We start from the raw sequence: 20,206 nt of genomic DNA, 5'->3' as shown, positions 1-20,206 counted from the left end.
GAATTTCTGATGTTATATGATACAGTTACACACCTACATTGAGGTAGTTGATTATCTCTAGTTTCTCAGATATTTGTGTGTTCCTTGAAACAAATTACAGGGCAAACATACTACTTCCTCCCCCACACACACACTGCAGTTTTTCAACAAGAACTATTAATTTATAGTGTATTTGTAATAAACCTGATCTCAAGAAGAAAAATACAGTAGCAGATTCTTATGTAGCAACCACCAACCTATAATTTCTTCACTCCTATGAACAATACGAATCCACAGCAATCGCCAAATAGTGTGGAAAATCAAAACCTATTAGTTATGAAAGCTATTAACAACTATCCTGCTCTTCCCTTATCAACCTTCTAAACCCCCTTCTGTATTTCCTTATTGGTTTTCAAAATTTTATTTATTTTTAAACAGGTAACACTATGGAAGTCCACAACTAGAAACACTGAGGATGGCAGTAACTAGATTAACACATTTTTCATTTTATATTCAAAATCTGAATTTTTAGGAGACACACAGGCTCCTGCAAAATTGAGGATTTATCTAGAACAGCTCTCAATGTCTGCAGCTGACTAAACACACTTTCTCTCATAGATCCCCAGCTACGGGGAAAGAACCCCATATAGGGGTCTTTCAATAAGTGGACATCCCAGGACTAGAAACAGTTTGTGTTTAATTAAAATAAGAATTAGTGAAGACAAAGAATATTAAAAGCACATGGTTGATTATGGTCAACCCCAGCTTCCCCTCAGGGGTGTGTGAAAGCAGAGAGGGAAAGAGAAGATGAGGTTATCTTTATGTCTGTGGTAGGGGGCAACATGGGAAAGACATGGATGCAGCGACTCCTGGGGGATCCAACATGCAGGGGAGATGAAGAAGTCAGGGAACACCTGTGTGGCGACAGGAGAGCGACAGAAGAGAGGGGGTGATGCAGACGGGATCGGGATAACTGCGGGGTGCGGAGAGTGGGCAATGATAACTGAGCACGGGGAAGGACAGCTGGGTAAGAGGAGAGTCTGCGCCTCTGGTCTGGGGAGAAAGATGAAAGGGGACGAGGGGTGGGGGCAAGGCGGACTTACCTGCCCCACCTGGGGGCGGAAGATAGAAGGCGCTGAGACCGGGGGAGGGAGCAGGGATTTGGGACCAAGGCGCGGAGACACCTGAGCCGGGGCAGGCGGGCCGGCCAGTCAGGGGCGTTACTCACCTGCGCGGTCTCTTCGCCATCCTCTAGGCGCACCATAGGGAGGGGGGGCGGAGGCGGGCTGGCGAACAGAGCTGCGCGGCTCCCCGCCCGGGCTCCTCACGCTGCCCCGGGGCTCACGCACGGGCTCGGGAGTCTGTGCCGCTCGTGGCGCCCGTCCCCGTCACGCACCGCGGGGAGCGGGCGACTCCCTCTACCGCTCCCGGAGACTCCAGCGCATCTAACCCCACCCCCTCCACCGGCAGCAGCTCCTAGCCCCGGCCTGGCCCGGCCCGCCGCACACAGAACATGGCTTAGCCCGGCCCGGCTACAGCGAGAGGCTCGGGGGCTGCGGACGCTTCTTGTCCGGGTCCAAGCTGCGGCTCCAAGTCTCCGTCACAACTGCCCCGGCTCCAGCTGCGTCCCCCGCCGCCCCAGCTTCCCCTGTGCCCGTCCCGGCCGCGCCTCTCCGCCCTCTCTAGCTGCTCCGCCGCCGCCGCACTCCCGGCTGGTTTTGTCCGTGCCGCCGAATCTCGCGCCCAGCCTCCTTCCAGAGTCACCGTTTGAATCTGCGCACGCGGACTGCAACCCCATTGGCTGTGGGGGAGGCACGAGATCGAGGCGGGGCACCGCGCCAGAGGGGGAAGGGGTGTGACCAGTGGGAAAGGAGCGGGCGGGGCATAGAGCCAGACGGGCACGGGGAGGGAGCAGGGAGGCGGGACCTAGCGCGCTGCATGCTGGGGGAGTGAGTTTTTCTTCCCGCCAAGCCTGGCAGTGGGGGACAATGGCTGCTTGGTCCGCTGCGGCTGTGCAATAAGCTCATACCCCTGTCTGGGCTCTGCAGCTGCCGCCGCTCTTGCTTCTCAGGCCTCGGCCCTCTCCCCCTAGTTGCTAGGGCTGGCGCTTGCAGGGAGGCAGTGGGGCTGGTTGTGATCACCTACACTCAGGAGCTTTTTTGCGTGCCAGTGACTCATGACTAATAAAATGCACGTGAACAGCATAGTGTGCAGAGGGAGGAAAACACCTCTTTTAGCACAAACGTTACTGACAAGGGATTTCTCTCACCTTCCCTGCTATAGAGGATAATATATAAAACATGTCTCCTTCGAGCCGGAATCGAACCAGCGACCTAAGGATTCCCATAGGCAGCACCTCTACAGTCCTCCGCTCTACCAGCTGAGCTATCGAAGGGACTTTAAAACTAGACTTGTTTCCTCTGTACACAAGTCTCACTTTCATGACTCAATCAATCTACTATAATTTAGTTCATGGCACTTAAAAATAAGTTAGTCTGGAGTAGTAATAAATTTAGTGAGGGCAGCTTTTATACCAATAAAAAATGGAGAGAGAAATGGAGCTTTGGAGAGGCCACCTGTTGACTCTTGATGCACTGTTAGGTAGGCAGACTTACAATTTTTTCCCCCTATAAAAACAAGTAAATTCTCTCCAGTGAGATTTTCCTTCCTTTCATGTATATTTGCCTGACATAATATGGTATGATATAATGTATAATCTGAGGCTTGGTCTACAGTACAAATTTATATTGCCTGACCAAAATAGTAATACCAACCTAGCCCAAGGTGGGGGTGTAGACAGCCTAACCCATCAATGGGAGGGCTTCTCCCGTTGACACGACTACCACCTCTTGGGGAGTTGGAGTACCTATGCCAAGGGGCAAAGCTCTCCTGCCGGTGTAGATAGCTTCACTAAGCACTACAGCAGTGCAGCTGCATGGATAAGTGTAGATAAGCCCTAAGGAATAGCATTCTCCCTCCCTTACTCCTGTGAAAAATCACTAGGAATAAGGAAAGGCAGAAGATCAGCCTCCTCAGTTATAAAGTACTTTGTTTTGGGGAAGGGAGGTTAATTATGAAAGTCAAACTGGTATTATCTTTTTGCCTTTTATTTAAATCAAACACTAATAATAGGTGTTCAACCTAGTCTAAAAAAAGCAACTTTTCTAACCCCTTTTCCCCCCCCAACTGTTTGCAACCCAAGCAAAATAGTCATAAAAACTAAAGAGGAAATGACTAGACATTAAAAACAAAACTTATTTATCATTATTGTCTACCCTGAGAGAAATGAAAGTACAATAAAAGCCTAAAGCCTGCTGCAGTTTCCACGATATGCATCTGAAGAAGTGAGCTGTAGCTCACGAAAGCTTATGCTCTAATAAATTGGTTAGTCTCTAAGGTGCCACAAGTCCTCCTTTTCTTTTTAATAAAACCTCAGAGTTACTTATGAACAACCTCCATTCCTGAGGTGTTAGTAACTCTGAAATGTTTGTAACTCTGAACAAAATGTTATGGTTGTTCTTTCAAAAGTTTATGACTGAACATTGACTTAATACAGCTTTGAAACTTTACTACGCAGAAGAAAACTGCTGCTTTCCTTTTATTATTTTTAGTACTTTATGTTTAACACATTACTGTAATGTATTTATTTTTTTAATTTTTTTGTCTATGCTGCTGTCTAACTGTGAACTTCTAGTTCCAAATGATGTGTGCGGTTGACTGGTCAGTTTTTAACTCTGGTGTTCATAACTCTGAGGTTCTACTGTAGTAAACAGTATGTAAAAGATCAAATTCTAAAAATTGTTTCACTTAATAAACTGATTCACCTCTATCATATATGTAAGGATTTTACAAATATTTTAACTCGTGGTGTCTCTAAATAAAATACTTTATCCTTTAAGAACAGCATTTAGTACTTAGTACTTTTACACCTTTTATTTAATTAGTTAATTGGTACTGCACAATTATTTAAATGAAATAAATCATGATTTAAAAAGGAAAAAGACAGGATCACAGGAAACTAAAACCAAGACAGGGGGATTGCCTAAACCAGGGGTCTCAAACGCAAATGACCACGAGGGCCACATGAGGACTAGTACATTGGCCCAAGGGCCGCACCACTGACCACCCCCGCCACCCGCTGACCTCACCCTGCCCCCACTCCACCCCTTCTGTGAGGCCCCACCCCTGCCCCGCCTCTTCCCACCCCTTCCCTGGCAGGCCAATCTGGGAAAGCACTTGCCCCTGCATGTTCCCCCTAGGCATCACCCACGCTCCTCCAGGCAGCAACTGAATTTTTGGTGTCCGGTCAGTGTTTCTGACTGGACTCTGTCAGGCTGTTTTCGACTGGACTTTCCGGTCGAAAACTGGACACCTGGTAACCCTAGGACTGGGGCCTTAGTTTTCTTTGTGATCAATAAAATGCTCTATTTCTGCCATTTAGGGGTTGAACAACTCATTTATTTAGCTCCTATACCACTTAACTTGTGACACCAAATATTGTTAAAATTTGAAGATAGCAATTAGGAGATTTCTCTTATCTATACAGGAATTAGAAAAGTTGTGTGTATATACATAATTTATTACTTTATAATCTAATGCCCATGGTGTCTTACACTACAGTACAGATAAAGACAGATTGTAATCTCTTTGGGACAGGCAATTTAAGGCCTCACTTCTGCAAACATTTCTTCCAAGCAAAGTGCCTCATACTGTGACTAGTCCTATTGGCAGTACTTTACTGGAACTACTCAGGGTAGCAGGCACTCTGAGTCAGATCCTGCTCATTCTATCAAAGGCAAAACGCTTTTACATTTAAGGTGTAAAGGATTAGGTCCCATTCACAGCAGTATGCATTTGGAGGACTGGGCTGAGCAGAAATAAGACACCCAGCCCCAACTAGGAAGAAAGGATAAGGAAGAGAACAGTATCATTATATCATGACTTGTGAAGGTACTGCCTGTGTCTCAGTCTGGTTGAAAAGCAATTCTGTCAGCTCTGGTCAGCACAGCTGATCGTGCCACTAAAAGTCGGGTTGGCAGCATTAGGCTGGGGCCGGGCTACGCGGCAGGACAGTGCAGCCGGACTAAGGCAGGCTCCCTGCCCAGCTCTCGAGAAGTGGCAGCATGTCTGGCTCCTCGGTAGAGGGGCGGCCAGGGGGACTCCACGTGCTGCCCCCAACTGCAGGCACCACCCCAAGCACCGGCTCTGCAGTTGTCATTGGCTGGGAATCCACAGCAGATGCGAATCTGGGACGTTGTGGATGCATCCAGCTTCCTGCGCCCCAGGAAATGCCGGAGCAGCATTGGTGCAGCTACTATTTAAGGGACTGCCTGAGGTCAGGACCTCCTTGTAGGAGCAAGGTTGTGGAAGATTGGTGAGGAGCTAAGTGGTGGACTGAGTATGTGACTGGATGTAAGCGGAGGATGCAGGCAGTTTCAATGAACTTTGTCTGATAGACCCTGCCAAAAGATATTGTAGCATAGCTCAGCATATTTTTGCCTGTAAACAAGTCAGTTTATGTAATAAGCATCAATTATATATATAAGAATGTAACCAGCTGTTGACCCCATGTAACCCTGAGATAAGCGCGGAGAATATAGCGCCGCAGAGGACTCCTCCCCTGTGGAGTCGTGCCTGGTCAGCTGTCCCGAATGGCCAGAGTCCCCTGCAGCCCCTCCGCGCGTCCTAGGGGCTCCCCACGCAGATTGGAGCGTAAGTTCTTCCTTCCTTCAATAAAGCATAGTTTACTATTCTTGGGCCTGAGTGTCCTCCTTTCACTGGTATCTTCCCCCCCAGCCCTTGCGGGCACACTCCTGGAGCCCCCGTGAACCACACCAGTCAGAGCTGCCCAGAGCCCCACCCCTCTCCCCAGAGCCCGCCTGTCCCCAAAGTTCCTCCCAGAGACTGCACCCTGCACTCCAACCCCCTGCCTCAGCCCTGAGCCCCCTTCTGCACTCCAAAAGCTTTGGCCCCAGCCTGGAGTCCCCTACTGAGCCCCAAACTCCTCATTACCAGCCCCACCACAAAGCCTGCACCCCCAGCCCAGCCATCACCCCCTCCTGCACCCCAACCCCCTGCCCCAGCCCAGAGCCTCCTCCCACACCCTGAATCCTTCATTTCTGGCCCCATCACAGAGTCTGCAGCCCGGAGAGCCTCCTGCACCCCTAACCCGAAGCACCCTCCTGCTCTTCCTAGCAATCATCCCAGCTAGGTGGCCCTGCTCCCCACAAGCAGATGGCGGCTGCTTGGGGAGGAGGGGTCCAGTGGAGATGCTCCAAATTTATGTCTCCCTTCCCTGGTAGTCCTTACCCGGGAGCCTCCACTTCAGCCCCTCTGAGGTCTCTGGGATATGTCTACATTGCAATTAAATGCCCTGCAGGCCTGGCTCCGCAGAGTGGGAATGTAACATTACTGTGTAGACATTGGGGATCTCTGAATCCCTCCCCGCTCAGGGATCTCAGAGCTTGGGATTCAACTAGCCCAAACAGCCCCACAGTGAGCCACAGACAGCTGTAAAGCCAGTTTTTATTGCTGTGAAGACAGACCCACCCGCAGCCCTTCCCAGCACATGGACACAGCAACTGCTAGCCTAGTTGGCTGTGCAGGCCACTCCCTCCCTGCAGGAGGACCATGTAGGTTAGTGTGGTTTTGGGTGTGTGTCTCTTAGGACATCCAGGGACAGTGCACTGAGGCTGGTCCAGCCCCCGCCACTGGGTGGCCACTACAACCCACCTTGTCAGCGGACACATCAGGAACCATGCCAGCAGCCAGACATCACTGTGCACAAAGCCTAGCACTTCACACTGGTGGGTGCCTGCTGCAAAAAGTAAGTGGGTCATATGGTCTGATGGTGCCAACACCACGGCAGCTCAAAAGGAGCCTGGCAACAGGACTGCATAGCTTCACTAGGACTGATGTTCCTGAAACAGAAGAGCTAGTCTCTGGCTATGGTAATCTCCCTCATACCCATATACCGACCCTTTCTGTTTCAAATAAAGGACAACTTGGAAATTATGGGGGAGAGTTTATTTTTAAGGGCACCTCCCCAATGTTTTATTTGTGACACATATTCATATACAAACACCACATTGTATTACAGTGTACAATCCTTTGCATGATTATTGGTGTATACAAGGCAATATTGATTGATTTGTTGTGCAACGTGGAACATTGGACACCAAACAAAAGACAGGTGGTCATGCTGTGTGTGACATTCTAGCATACTTCCTCTCAATCTGCTTTGGAACAGCATGAATTGTATTTTATGCAACCTCATCTTCTTAACATTAAAGAGCTATAATGAATTCATAAAATAACACCAATGTAATATTAAGATTATATATTTAAACATAAGTGTCAGGAAATATTTAACACAAAGACCAGGGCCATCCCTAGGGGGTGCAGGGCTAGGACATAGATGAGGAGTTCCCCCACCTTCTCCGCCCAGCCCCCACTCCCACTCCAAGGCCCCACCTCTTCCCTCCCCTGAGCACACTGCACCCACACTCCTCCCCCCAGCACCTCCAGATGCCATGAAACAGCTGATCGATGGTAGGCACTGGGAGGGATGGGGAAGTGCTGATCAAGGGGGCCCGCAGGCGGGCAGAAGGCACTGGGGGGAGAAGGAGGTTGGTGCGGGGCGGTCCTCCTTCCCATCTCCTGCCTCGCCTCTCTGTCAGCCTCCTCACGAAGCATGGGCCCACCCCGAAAGCACAAGGCAGTCACCCCAATTTGCCATACCACTAGGGACAGCTCTGACTAAGACTCCCATAATTTTAATTTGTCCATATTGCATATATTGTCTATTAAAGCATACATTTAAACAATTTAACTAGTCATTAAACATGGAACAGCATAACTTTTTGTCCTTGCTATACAGTTCATTGTCAGGTAGGGAAGGAGTCAGTCAGTGGCTTCAGCTCTGCTGGATCCCCTACCAGGACAGTTAGGTGAAGGCAAGAAAAATGAAGCTCCTGCAATAATCTCTTCCGTCACTCGCATTGCGAGTGAGCGGGACTCTTTTGGTGGGCAATTAATTTTACAATAGTGTTTAAAATCTCTCCCTGCTGAGGTGAAGGGTATTTGAATCATACATTCCATCTCCCACATTCAAACTGTTGCAGCTCCTGGCCTTCTGGTGCCTGCTTGGGCCTTGCAGTGAAAATGAGCGAGTGGAGAACGAGTGACGGAGGCCAAATGTTGTATTGGATGGAGTGAGTGGCGCGTTGGGGAAGGGTGAGGCCTCGGGGGCAGGGCAAGAGTGTTCGGTTTTCTGCAATTAGAAAGTTGGCATCTCTAGTCTCAGAGGTAAGTTTTAATACTCTATAGAAAATAACGTTATGTCACTATCCTTCAGTGAGGGGGACATATTGCTCTACCCAACACATTCATTCATGGAAGCCCCTAGGACTCTACTCCAGGGTCTTCCTGTATAGGGGATACTGAAGGATCAGGGCTTTAGAAGTTAATGTAATTTCATTTGCAGTTTCATGCTGTATTGCAGTAGCATTTTATGTCAGAGGGTATGTCTACGCTTCCAGGTAAACAAACACGCACTGGGTCTACTTGAGCTAGCGCAATAAAAATAGTGCGGATGTTGCAACACAGGTGAAGGCATGGGCTAGCTGCTCAAGTACAAGCCCACCTGACCTTTTAGGCCTGTATTTGGGTGGCTAGGGCATGCTACAATCAGTGTGGATGATGCTGCATGGCTATTTTTAGTGCAGTAGCTCAAGCACAGCAAGCCTGTGTATGTCTAGCCAGGCTGGGGGGGTATGCTCCCAGCTGCAGTGTAGACATACACCAAGACAAATGTTTATTCTTCACTTCAAAAATAGGTCAACTTATACAAAGTTACAAAATATAATGGAGCTTCTTGCTCAAGAAACAGGTATAGGCATTGTAAACAAACGACAGTTTGAGTTTCATCTTTGTAAATTAAGTTACAGCCAGTCTACAAAAAGACGACACATTTGCTTATTCTTTACCCTAGGTGGAAGTCTCTTAATTATTCGTATAAGTAACTTACAACAAAGTCAAAATCTGAGGTCTTATGAACCTAAGGAAAAGTTTCCATTCTACTGATTTATGGCATAATCCTCAATTCCAAGGAAGGGGTCCATATCCAAGAACTACTATTTTTACAATTTGGTGCACAAAAGGAGGAGTTTTTTGGGGTGAGGAAGGAGGTAGCATTGGCAGGTACAACAAGACACTGGGTGCTGAAATGTGAACACGGCAAGTAGAAAAGTCTTTACAAAGGCTACTGCATCTGGGTACCAATGCAGCATTTAAAGCTCTGGATTGGAGAGGGATTTATGTTTTTATATGGAATTATATTCAACCACACAATATAATTTGGCCTCTTCTTACCTGTCATTTATTAAGTGCTTTAACCTCTTCCTGTTGCGTACCCACAAGGTACAACCCCATACTACTGCAAGCAGTACAACTTTCAAAACACAATGGCTGTGAAATAGCAGGTAATCTTATGTGCTGTCATTGGTGTTGCTCCAGCTTCAAGAAAAATAATTAGAATGGAAAAAATTAGTTATGCACGCCTGAATCTCTAATTTAGAAGCTACAGTATATCCTCTCTCAACAGCATGCAGAATTGCTTATGGAATTATAGGTAAAATCCTCCAGAAATGTGATAAGTTATTAACAAAACTATGGCATCATTAAGAGGCTGCAATCAGGTAACATTTGGCCCCACATACAAATTTTTACAAATCCTACAAGTAACAGCACTTTCCCCATGTTTTTGTTTGTTTGTTTTAATTCCAACTGAAACAAAACAAAACTTTATAGCAAGTGATATTTCCCTTCAAAATTGGCAAGCAAAATATTGCAACTTTGTGCTAAGCTATGAAAACTGAAGTGAAAGTGATTAGAAACTGATAGTAAACCAAGGACACAAAGTAATCTACTTTTATTATCCAGGACTAATGCAAAAGTTAAGCAAATAGCAAAAATACTTAAACTCAGTTTTTATGTGCAAGTTCTCCACCTTTTGGTATCCTATCATGTCATTAGTAATTCAAGGCAATATATACTATATATAGTTTTCACATGATTTTTAAGTTGTACATGGTTTTGGGGGAAAATGTGTACACACATTTTACCCAGGGAAACTCAAAGAAAATACAGTTGTGTGAAAATTTCACATAAACATTATGCCTTTAAGCACTGGAAATTACAATTTCTGCTCAGAAGTGAAAGGCTTTAGGAAGATAAACATTTTATCTCTGAATTTTTCTTCTGTAGTGTAAGCAGATAGGGCAGTTCATACCAAAAGAAATGGGAAATCTTAGCTTGTAGCGCCCCCTACACTTTCAAATAAGAATCTAAATTCTAAGCAGTTGTGCCAAAAGTCCATAGGTAAAGCTGTGGTGGAATAGTAACGCTGAAATGGTTCTATTGTTCTGTGGGGAAAAAAGAAGACCATAATTTCATTTTAAAATTATCACACAATTTTATATGCTTTTCTTGGCTTATGTACTATGTCTGTTCAGTGCAAAGTTGCATAGATATAGTTGTGCTGTACCCAAGAGATAATACCACAGAAATGTGTCCCCACAACAAGGCCATGACAAGAACCTTTGAACTAGACAGGCTGTTTATTCAAGATCTATATGCAACTAAAACTGCCTTTTTCAGGCAGTTCCCATGTCTTTATGTCTGCCTTGTACAGCACCAAACATCTGGACTTAATAATAAATGCTTAAATAAAATCATCCCACGGGCCTGAAATAGACACTATTGGGTGGCAAAGACAAACTTCATTTTTAAAGCTAGAATCTTTTTAATGGGCGTACATGTTACTATACATATATATTTACACATTTTATTTTAATATATACACACGTGAGATTCTGAATTGTTAGTCTTGATTAATAGATTAAGAGTTGAAGGTCACAATATTCAAAATTTAGTTTTGCCAAGATGTTCAGTAAATATTGTTCTAGAAGTATGTTTCAGTGCAGATCCCATGGAAACAAGATTTTTTTTCTTTTTTTTTAAAGTAGCCATGTCCATCAGGGCTGCACCGGAACCCTGTGCTTCCTCATGCTCCCATCTGAGGCATAAAGGTCTTGGCAGCCATGTCCCCCCCTCTGTTCCCTCTTACTGTAGTTGGTGGTGAAACAATCTGATGAATGTCTGACCCGTTACTCTTCAGAAATCCTAAACCCATTTTTTTTTCCAGCCAACTTGGTGAAGAAATTTTATCTAAAGCTCATTCCTTTAAATAAATAAAAAAAGAAAGAAAAATTAATTGGCAACCCCCAGTACAGCACAACAAGATGCCTCCCACAAATCACCATGACTCATGGCAGACTCCAAACCCTCAGGGTTTAAACCCTGCCCGTGCTGTGATCCCCATGAAGGACAGGCACAGTCAATGTCTCTTCTGCTTCAGAGAGAACCATATCATAGACAGGTGCTCTGTGTGCAAGTCCTTTTCCTCCAGGACCTGCAAGTCCAGGAGTAATCAGCTCTAGCTGCTGGAGGAGTCCATGCAGATCGTTTCAGACCCAGAGGTGGCAGTTACAGCCAGAGGAGGTTAGATAAAGCAGCATAGGCCAGCACTCTCTTGAGCACACATCAGACTCCAGGATCAAGCACCTGCAAGAAGGTGAAAAGGATGCTGACTGAATCAGCACAATCAGAAAAGTTAACACGGACCATCTCAACATTAGTGAAGTCCTCACCACACAAAACCTCAGCACCAACAGCCCTCATGCTACCAGTACTGGCTTCCTCGAGGCTGCCATTTATGCCTGCTTGTGAACAGGACACCAATGCACAAAGTCAGACCAAGCTTGAATATAGCTCAAAGACAGAGGGGAAAATATGGAGAGTACAAAGTACAAAGGCTCCAAGCAGTCAGACAGAGTGAGAGACCTGGACGCAATCCTCATCCTGACAGAGCTAAGCAAGGGTGAGGGATATGGGCTCCTCTAAGTCCTAGTACCTCCATAGTCATTCCTGGTACTGAAGTGGCAACCAGCCTCAAAACCAACACTGCCTTTATACAACCAATCAGCACCACCTTTGAAGATGAGCAAACATTCCACTCCTCTGCCCCCACTTCCCCCAAACAGGGCTTCAGGGAATCCCCATTCAGAGCCCCATAGGAGGCACAGGAATGGTACTAGACCAGCATTCATATGGGAAGCCAATACAGCCTTATTTGTCTTACAGGGGACCATTCTCCCATATGCTGAATCACAGATCACCCTCCTGCAAGTCTACAAAGGAGGAGAAGATCTGTCTTCTTGACAGCACTGTTTGCTAAGTCATTCTCAGCGGAACCAGAAGTGGGCCCACAGGAACAGGAAATGACAGTGAGGCAACAACAAACTCCCCATCTCCACCCAAAAGATTCCTCAATACTGGACAAGGCAGTGGCACCAGCCCCACACTGGCACCCGATGACTGAAGACTTCCAGGACCTCCTGTCTGAAATTGAAGAGACCCTGAACATTGAGACGACACTCATACAAGAAACATCTCTAGCTTCTTGACATTTGAGTGCAACGATGCTCACCAGAATCACTCTCCCAAATCATGAAGAGATCTTGGAACAAGCCAAAGGACTGTGGCATGCCCTGGCTACACTTTCTGCAATCTCCATAACCAGCCCTCTGTTCCTAGTTTTCAGCCACCATGGGCTTTAAGTGGCAAAGGAATTGAGGGACGGTTGCAATCATCCCACTCTTTACACCCTCACACAGGAGCATAAGGCAGTGCAGGGCACATGTATGGCCTGACAGATGTTGTTATTCAAATAAATACAGTCTTGCATGCATGTGCACCTACAGTGGGATGCAGATGAAGAAAATATCTGCTTTATAATCACAGGATGCGATTGCAGCTTCTGTGGACATACCAGGGCTAGCTCTAATCTAGCTAGCTCAGGTACCAGAGCAGTGAAGCCACAGCAGCAACATGGACTAGCTGCCTGAGTAATTACTCATTATTTCAGACAGGCTTGTACAGCCTGTGCTGTATGGTTGCACTGCTACTGGTACCCAAGCTACCTTGATTAAAGGTATGTCAACACGAGCTGTGATGACACTGCATGAATGATTGCAGTGTAGACATACCATACAATAACTGGATCTTCAAGTATGTCTCGGGGTAAGTAACAATTCTACCTTTGACTTCAGTGCTATGACATATTAATAATCTGTATACAGGTAATATAGAGGCAAACATATTTAATAAATGTTATTTAGAAGGTTAAATGTGGAACCATCTATAACTGGAAAGGTAATTCTTCCTATATTTGTACTCCATTCTTACCTGTGACCTTAACCTCTTCAGGCAAACAATATTAAAATGGCTACCGAGTTAGTAATTCACAAGGATAAACTCAGCAGACTTTTCATGTCTAAAATATCATTTAATTTACACTGGCTATACCCACCCAAGGGAGGGGCACTTTTACTGGTTTATCATTATTCGTCAGCAGCTGCAGGAGCTGGCAAATGGTTTGTTTTTTTAAAAAATGAAAGTGCATCCCGTGTTTGTGAAAGCTGCCAGATTGACAGCTCTAGCGAAGGAAGGGGTTGTTTGTTTGATATACAGCCCAGGCAAGATCAGTGCAAGTTTTTCCACACTGTCTAGGCAATGTTCTCCAACCCTGTCCTGGAGAGATCACTTGTATAGGTGTGTGAAGTCAGTTCTGTCCCCATCCCCACTCAGTGCTTGGTTTCTTTTGCTGAGAAGACTGCAAGCAAGCAGTTAGTTCCAGCTATGATAGCATTTGGATGGCAAGTGGACTGAGCCCACCACATTTTCTCATGGGGAAACAAAGAGCAGTCAGATGGAGGTAACTGCTGGTCAACACCAGCCTGAGGTACAGTCAAGCTGGCAATATCTTACTACCAGCCTAAACCACGCAGCCTTTCCACCCCACAAAACCAAAAGGCCACCCTGCTCAAAGAATTCAAGAGAAAGTGTTGCCTAATAGTAAGAATGGGAGACAAGAAGTCAAACTTCCCAGGTTTCCACCTTTAACACTGGCTCACTATGTAATCTGAAGCAGAGGTGGCTGGTCATTAGCATTTAATAAGGTTAAGCCCCACTAACTTCACAACTGTGTGGTGTGAATGTTGCTCCTAGAGCAGAGGTCCCCAAAGTGTGGGGTGCACCCCCTAAGGGGGCACAGAGGAACATCTAGGGGGCACAGCAGGGCCCAGGCCATCCCCCACAGGGGCAGGGAGGGAACACCACCCAACCCCTCCCCACCCCCAGCCAGGGCCGAGGCTAGGGGCAAGGCTGGGAGTGGAGCTGCACCTGGACTTGGGCCCACCTGCTGCCCACACCGCAGCCCAGCTGCAGCTTCACCCCCCTCCACACCATTGGCCCCTGGACATGACCCTGCTTCTGGCCCTAGGCCCACCCTCAGCTGCAGCCCAAGCCTCAGCCCCTTTTGCCCTGGCCACATCTCTCCCTGTCCCCAGCTGCGTCCCTGCTAGCTCCAGGGGCTCAGGGAGGTACTGACAGGTGCAAGGGGGTGTGCAATCAAAAGTTTAGGGATCACTGCCCCAGAGGGCTACTTGTGAGGCTTGAGTACACTTGTCTGCTTCCAAGGGACTTACAGTCCTGCAGCACATAGACTGCAAGGCACAAAGCATGACTTCTGCAAGACTAGCCCAGAGGGTCTATCTACACTGCATAATAAACCCAGGTTCAGACTCAAGTTTAAGCTCAAGTCACTCTACCATCCAAACACAGTCTTCTGACCCATGCCAGGAACCCAGGCCCGCAGTTTACTCTGGGTTCCAGCTCAGGGACCCTCTAATCACCAGCCAAGGTCTGCCCCACCCATATCTTGCTGCATTTCCCTGATCCCTTTCTTAACTTTCTGGCTCTCCCCTCCTTCTCTGGGTTTGCCAGTTTCACCACTCCTACCTGCCAGGGGTTATCTACAGCCTCTAAACACTCCTCCTAGGAAGTGACTGTAGTCTTTCCAAGTAGCCCCTTTAGTTGCCCACTTCCTGATTTATATAGGCTGCACCTGTTTCTGCACAGTGTGACCTTCTAATTAAGGTTTCTTTCACTGTCTTAATTCCCCCCAGCTTGCTGTCTAATAGGCTAACTGGCCCCTCTGGCCTGCCTTAACCCTTTCAGGGCAAATGTGCGGAGAACACCCCATCACAGGCTGTTGCTGAGGAAGCTGAGGAGGTTGGAAAGGTTCTTAGCTGGGAAGGTGATGGGTAGAGTTCAGGCATGGGAGAAAGATAGGGTTAGCAACTTTCTTCTCACACAAAACTGAGCACCCTTGCCCCACCCTGTCCCCTAAGGTCCCTCTCTGTCCCACCCCTTTTCCAAGGTGTTGCCCCCCTACTCAGTCCATCCCCCCTCCCTCTGTCACTTTCTCTCCCCACCCTCACTCATTAACTCATTTTCACCAAGCTAGGGCAGGGGGTTGGGGTGCAGGAGGGGGTGAGGGCTCCTACTAGGGGTGCAGGCTCTGGTGTGGGGCTAGAAATGAGGAGTTCAGGGTGTGGGAGAGGGCTCTTGGCTGGGGCAGGGAGTTGGGATGTGGGATGGCCTGAGGGCTCTGGCTGGGGGTGCAGGCTCTGGGGTGGTGCCAAGGATGAGGGATTTGGGGTGCAGAAGGGGGCTCTGTGCTGGGACCAAGGGGTTCAGAGGCCAGGCAGGGGATCAGGGCTGGAGTAGGGGGTTAGGACATGGGGGGGAGGGGATTGAGAGCTCTGGCTAGGGTTGCAGACTCTGGGGTGGGCCAGAGATGAGACGTTTGGGGTGCAAGAGGGTGCTCCGGGCTGGGAACTAGGGGTTGGGAGGGCAGGAGGGGATCAGAGGTGCAGGCTCCAGGCAGCGCTTACCTCAAATAGCTCCCAGAAGCAGGAGCATGTCCTCCCCCACAGCTTCTATGCGGTGGCACGGCCAGGGGGCTCTGCACACTGCCCTGTCTGCAGGTGCCACCTCCACAGCTCCTATTGTCCATGGTTCCCGGCCAATGGGAGCTGCAGAGCTGGTGCTTGGGGCAGGAGCAGTGTGCAGACCCTCCTGGCTGCCCCTACGCATAGGAGCCAGAGGGGGGACATACCGCTGCTTCTGGGAGCTGTGCGGAGCCCCCTGGACTTTTAAAGGCCCGGTCAGCAGTGCTGGCTGGAGACACCAGGGTCCCTTTTCGAGCGGCTGTTCTGCTTGAAAACCGGACACCTGGCAACCCTCAAAGAGTCAATTAATGGGATGGGTTTGATGGTAGCATAACAGCTAGATTGAAATGAGGGAGGCTGAAACGAGCAGAAAACAGTGCCAGAGCCAGCAGAATTAATACTAGTTTTCTGCCCTTCCCTTTACTGGAGCATCCCAGTTTTTCCATTCTGACAAGGAGAAGGAAGAGGATGCTCTTATCACTTTCTCAGCAACCTCCCTCATGCCACTGCAACACATTTCCTTGCAACACCCTGACCAGAGTGAAGAGCATTCCAGTAATAATCTCCATACAGATTGCAGGGAAGAGGAGAGGGGGAGCAGAAGGAAGAAGCAGGATAAAGCTACCACCACTGATCTTCAGGCCTAGTTTCAAAAGTGTGTGTAACTGTGTGGCTGATGTGTGTGTCCCAAAGCTCCATTGCACACAAATACTAGTTGGACATGTAATTAGTCATATGCATTTTAGTGATAAAAGAGCAGTAATTTAATGCACAAGTTTGGCATGCAGATGCGTTAATCGTTTTGAAAAATAAGTCCTTAGCCTTTCTCTGCTTGTTTTCCCTTCTCTCAAGTGAATTGTCACTCACCTCACAGGACTGTTTTTGAGATTAGATTATGCTTGTCTAGCAACGTGTAAATGATTAATCGTTTATCACGCACTACGCTACATATTAGACCTAAATTCGGCCCCAAGCTTCCCCTACCAAATTTCTGTGGAAGAGCCACCCAGAAATTTTGGGGTGGAGGGGGGGAAAGGGGAGCAGGAATTTTCATGGTTTTAACAGATTATAAAAATCATTTACTGTGTTCATTTTTATCAAAAAGATTCTAAAGGTACACCAGAAGGTGTGTTTATAACCAATACAAATGCATTAGCATCACAGCAGAGAAACACCAATTTCACATAGCTAAGAAGCTGCATAGTAGGACTACATAAATTGCAACGTGGAACTGCTCAGTGGCTAAGAAGCACTGCATGATTGCGTCCCCTTTTCCCCAAAGGACAGTATTTCAGTCTTCTGTTTGCCCTGCCCGCTATGCTGCGCCCTCCACAAATGCTCACCTCAGAGAAAATCCAGCAGGGCAAATCACTCATTTCTAATGATTGAATCAGTTTGGCATATGAGCTTTCATCTTTGCTGGTATCCTGAATCTTAGAGATTCTGTCGCTACCTCCCCTTGTGTCTTTAGAACAGTAGCATAGAGAGAAGTACAGAAAACAGACTAAAACGCCCATTATGAACACACAATAAAACCCACACAGGTACAGAGAAGATAGGCAAATGGCAGGCAGACAAGCAGAAAGATGGCAGAAAAACTGACATTTTAAAAATATTTAATGGACCTCTTTAGGATTTGCTGCACAAAGTTTTGGGAGAATGGGAGAAAGGTAAATTATGCATTCATTTCTACAACTATGTAACTGCACTATGCCTGGAGCCCTGGTTTTAAATAAATTCCTACATGTTGAGTTGACTATACAGCATCTATACCTGAGTTTCAAAACAATCTAAAGAAAAGGTTTTTTTTTTTTAAACTAGAGATCAAAGTTTAACAGATACTTTTATTGAAAGCAGAGCACACAAGAACTAACTCTTGTCACTGTTGGCTGAGAGAGGCAATGTTACCAAAAAGTTAATTTTTAATATATTTACTTTGTTGAATAAAAGCTTCTGGTCTAGGGCACCTGACTTCTGCTAAATTAGTTAGGTAGTATTCAGTTTTGATCCTCAAACTGATCAACTGTGATTTTTGAAGTAAAATTAACTTATTGGCTCTTTACAGTGAGGACCACAGGGAAGTAACAGTTTCAGTGCTGGAACAAAGTTGTGGAGGTTCATCCGATTCTTTTTTTTTTCTTTAAAAAAAAGAGTATGGTAAGCATATAAAATTACAGTACAACTGCATGTGACTATGCTATTGCTAATGCATATACCTTCTGTTTCAGCTAAAAGGAAGTTTAAGAGATCTCAATGAAGTCAATAGTTGTGCCACCTTTTTTGCTGGTTATCACAATAAAGACGACATTTATATTCAAAGTAAAAGACTGATTACATCAGTAAATTAGAAAATAAATTGATTAATGTAGATTAAATAAATAATGTAGAATCATTTAGAGTCAGAATAATAAAGAAAAATCAATAAAAGTCAGAAATGCAGAAAGTTAAGAGCTCCAACAGTGTCAACTTGGCCTTGAGGCCCCTCTGTATAGTATTTTCTGTTCCTATTTTTCTTATAAAATATATACTTCCAAATATTACATATTCATTTCTTCAGTTTATAAAATGCAGCTATCAAGTTCTAGACTTACTTGTAACACATTACAATCATCAATACAATAGGTAAGCCAACCCAGTGTATGTATGAAACAAGAAGCAAAATTACAACCCCCCCCCCACCCCCGGCCAGCCAAAGATCATTTGGAAAGTCTACCATTTCTACTAGCTTCTGCAAGAAAACCAATAATAATTATCCCTTTTGCAACATCAGTAAACATGATTCTGACCTCAACGTGGAGATAGTGTGCGATCCATGACAAGCACATGCTCTTCTAGTCTATAAAGGCTTGTATACCATGTAGTATCTGAGCTCTTTCTAGTGTGAATAATATGTCACAGTTTGTTCTCTCATCCTCTTCCCAGCAGAAGTGTGTATAGGGGAGTTTGTTTTTGCTTTGTTTTTTGGACAGCTCTTTGGTTTGTTTGGATGTGTTACTATGTAATTATGGTAGAAAAGGCAACATTGCACTAATGAAATTAATGAAGCTGCCTAAACCACTAACATACATTAAGTGCACACACCTGTGAAATACAACTCTATAAAAGGGTATAGTTTTCAGTTGTTCAAAGTTTTAACAAGCAATTAATTTCCCTTCAAATTTAATTCTGGACCTACTCAGAAAGGACTACATACATGTCATTCTTCAGAGTTCTTTGAGTTATCTGTGTGGCTGGTTTTTCCACTCATACAAAATTTGAAAATGATTGAAGAGATTTTTCCATTTCCAAAATAATGCATCTTTGGCCAGGGACCAAACACTGAAAGTTTAAAGCCCAAAGATGAATTCTCCCAGGAAGATACAAGCTTGTGAAAACCTTGAATCATCTCTGAAACTATTTTGTCTCAAACACAAACACCTCCTATGGCAGTTTTGTGAATGTAGCCCTTCTTTTCCTCCTACATTAAAGTGTTTTTTAAAAAGGGTTTGGTCTAGGTCAAACAAAATGTTTCATTCAACACAAAATGAAAATTTTGTTCTTTTTTTGATTCACCAACTTTTTTGGATTTTCAGGTCAGGTTTAAAAAAAATATCCCAACTATGTGCACCAGCTCTAATGCCATTTTTACCAAGCCCATTTTCAGAGGAAAATTTAACTTACAGCAAGTGGAACTAGCAGATGTATTTTAAGCAGTAGAGACATAACAAACATAGTATTACTCAAGTATTGCTAGGATTTCTAAAGTTTAGGTTCCCTACCACCCCCAAAATAAACCATTGCTATTTTTATTATTTTATATTTACCTAGACACACACAACCTTTGTAAAATTTTGCTTTAAATTGTAAGGTTTTTTAGTTCACTACTTCATATCCCAGGTTGCATGTTTACTTTGAACGTCTAACTTGGTCTCATGTTTATTTCATTACTTTCCTCTGCAAGTGACATCTTCTAATGTTCAAATCAATAATTCTTCAGAGTTCAGCTTTAGTGCACATTAAATCCTATCTTTAAAGCATCTTTGATAGCTTTCTAAGTGTAGCAACATTAAATACTTATTGAAGTATTCAAAATAGGTGTGAGGTTGAGAGGTCCCACTTTCACTCTAAAGAGAAAAACATTTCCTTAAAGCAGAAGTGTCACTAAACAAACTAATACACAATGACACAAGAGAAGTTATTTTCCCCCTCATGTATTACTACTACTGTATGCAAGTAGTATGTGATTTAAATTTAGGTGTACTAACAATTAATGCATTAATTAAGACGCCCCCTTTAACATTTTTTTTTAAAGAGGCAAACAATTTTAATTT

The 20,206-nt window shown here is 45.5% G+C and overlaps 1 protein-coding gene and 1 non-coding gene across 4 annotated transcripts in view; both read right to left on the bottom strand.

Annotated features, from left to right (window-relative positions):
• The window catches only part of MYBL1 (MYB proto-oncogene like 1), a 45,096-nt gene extending 43,338 nt beyond the window's left edge, over positions 1-1,758 (bottom strand). For all 3 annotated transcript variants that reach the window (XM_073330993.2, XM_073330994.2, XM_073330995.2), the window contains exon 1: positions 1,208-1,758. In XM_073330993.2, coding sequence (XP_073187094.2) covers positions 1,208-1,227 — 20 coding nt within the window. In that variant the 5' untranslated portion in view covers positions 1,228-1,758. The remainder of the gene's footprint in view (positions 1-1,207) is intronic.
• A 526-nt stretch (positions 1,759-2,284) lies between these two features.
• On the bottom strand, positions 2,285-2,374 carry TRNAY-GUA (transfer RNA tyrosine (anticodon GUA)). The gene is given in 2 exon segments: positions 2,285-2,320; positions 2,338-2,374. It is a non-coding gene; the product is annotated as a tRNA-Tyr (tRNA).
• Between the last annotated feature and the right edge of the window lie 17,832 nt (positions 2,375-20,206).

Source organism: Lepidochelys kempii, chromosome 2 (genome assembly GCF_965140285.1).
Source record: "Lepidochelys kempii isolate rLepKem1 chromosome 2, rLepKem1.hap1, whole genome shotgun sequence".
Lineage (NCBI taxonomy): Eukaryota > Metazoa > Chordata > Testudines > Cheloniidae > Lepidochelys > Lepidochelys kempii.
Note: the sequence above shows the minus strand (reverse complement) of the source record. Positions and strands in the feature narration are given on the sequence as shown.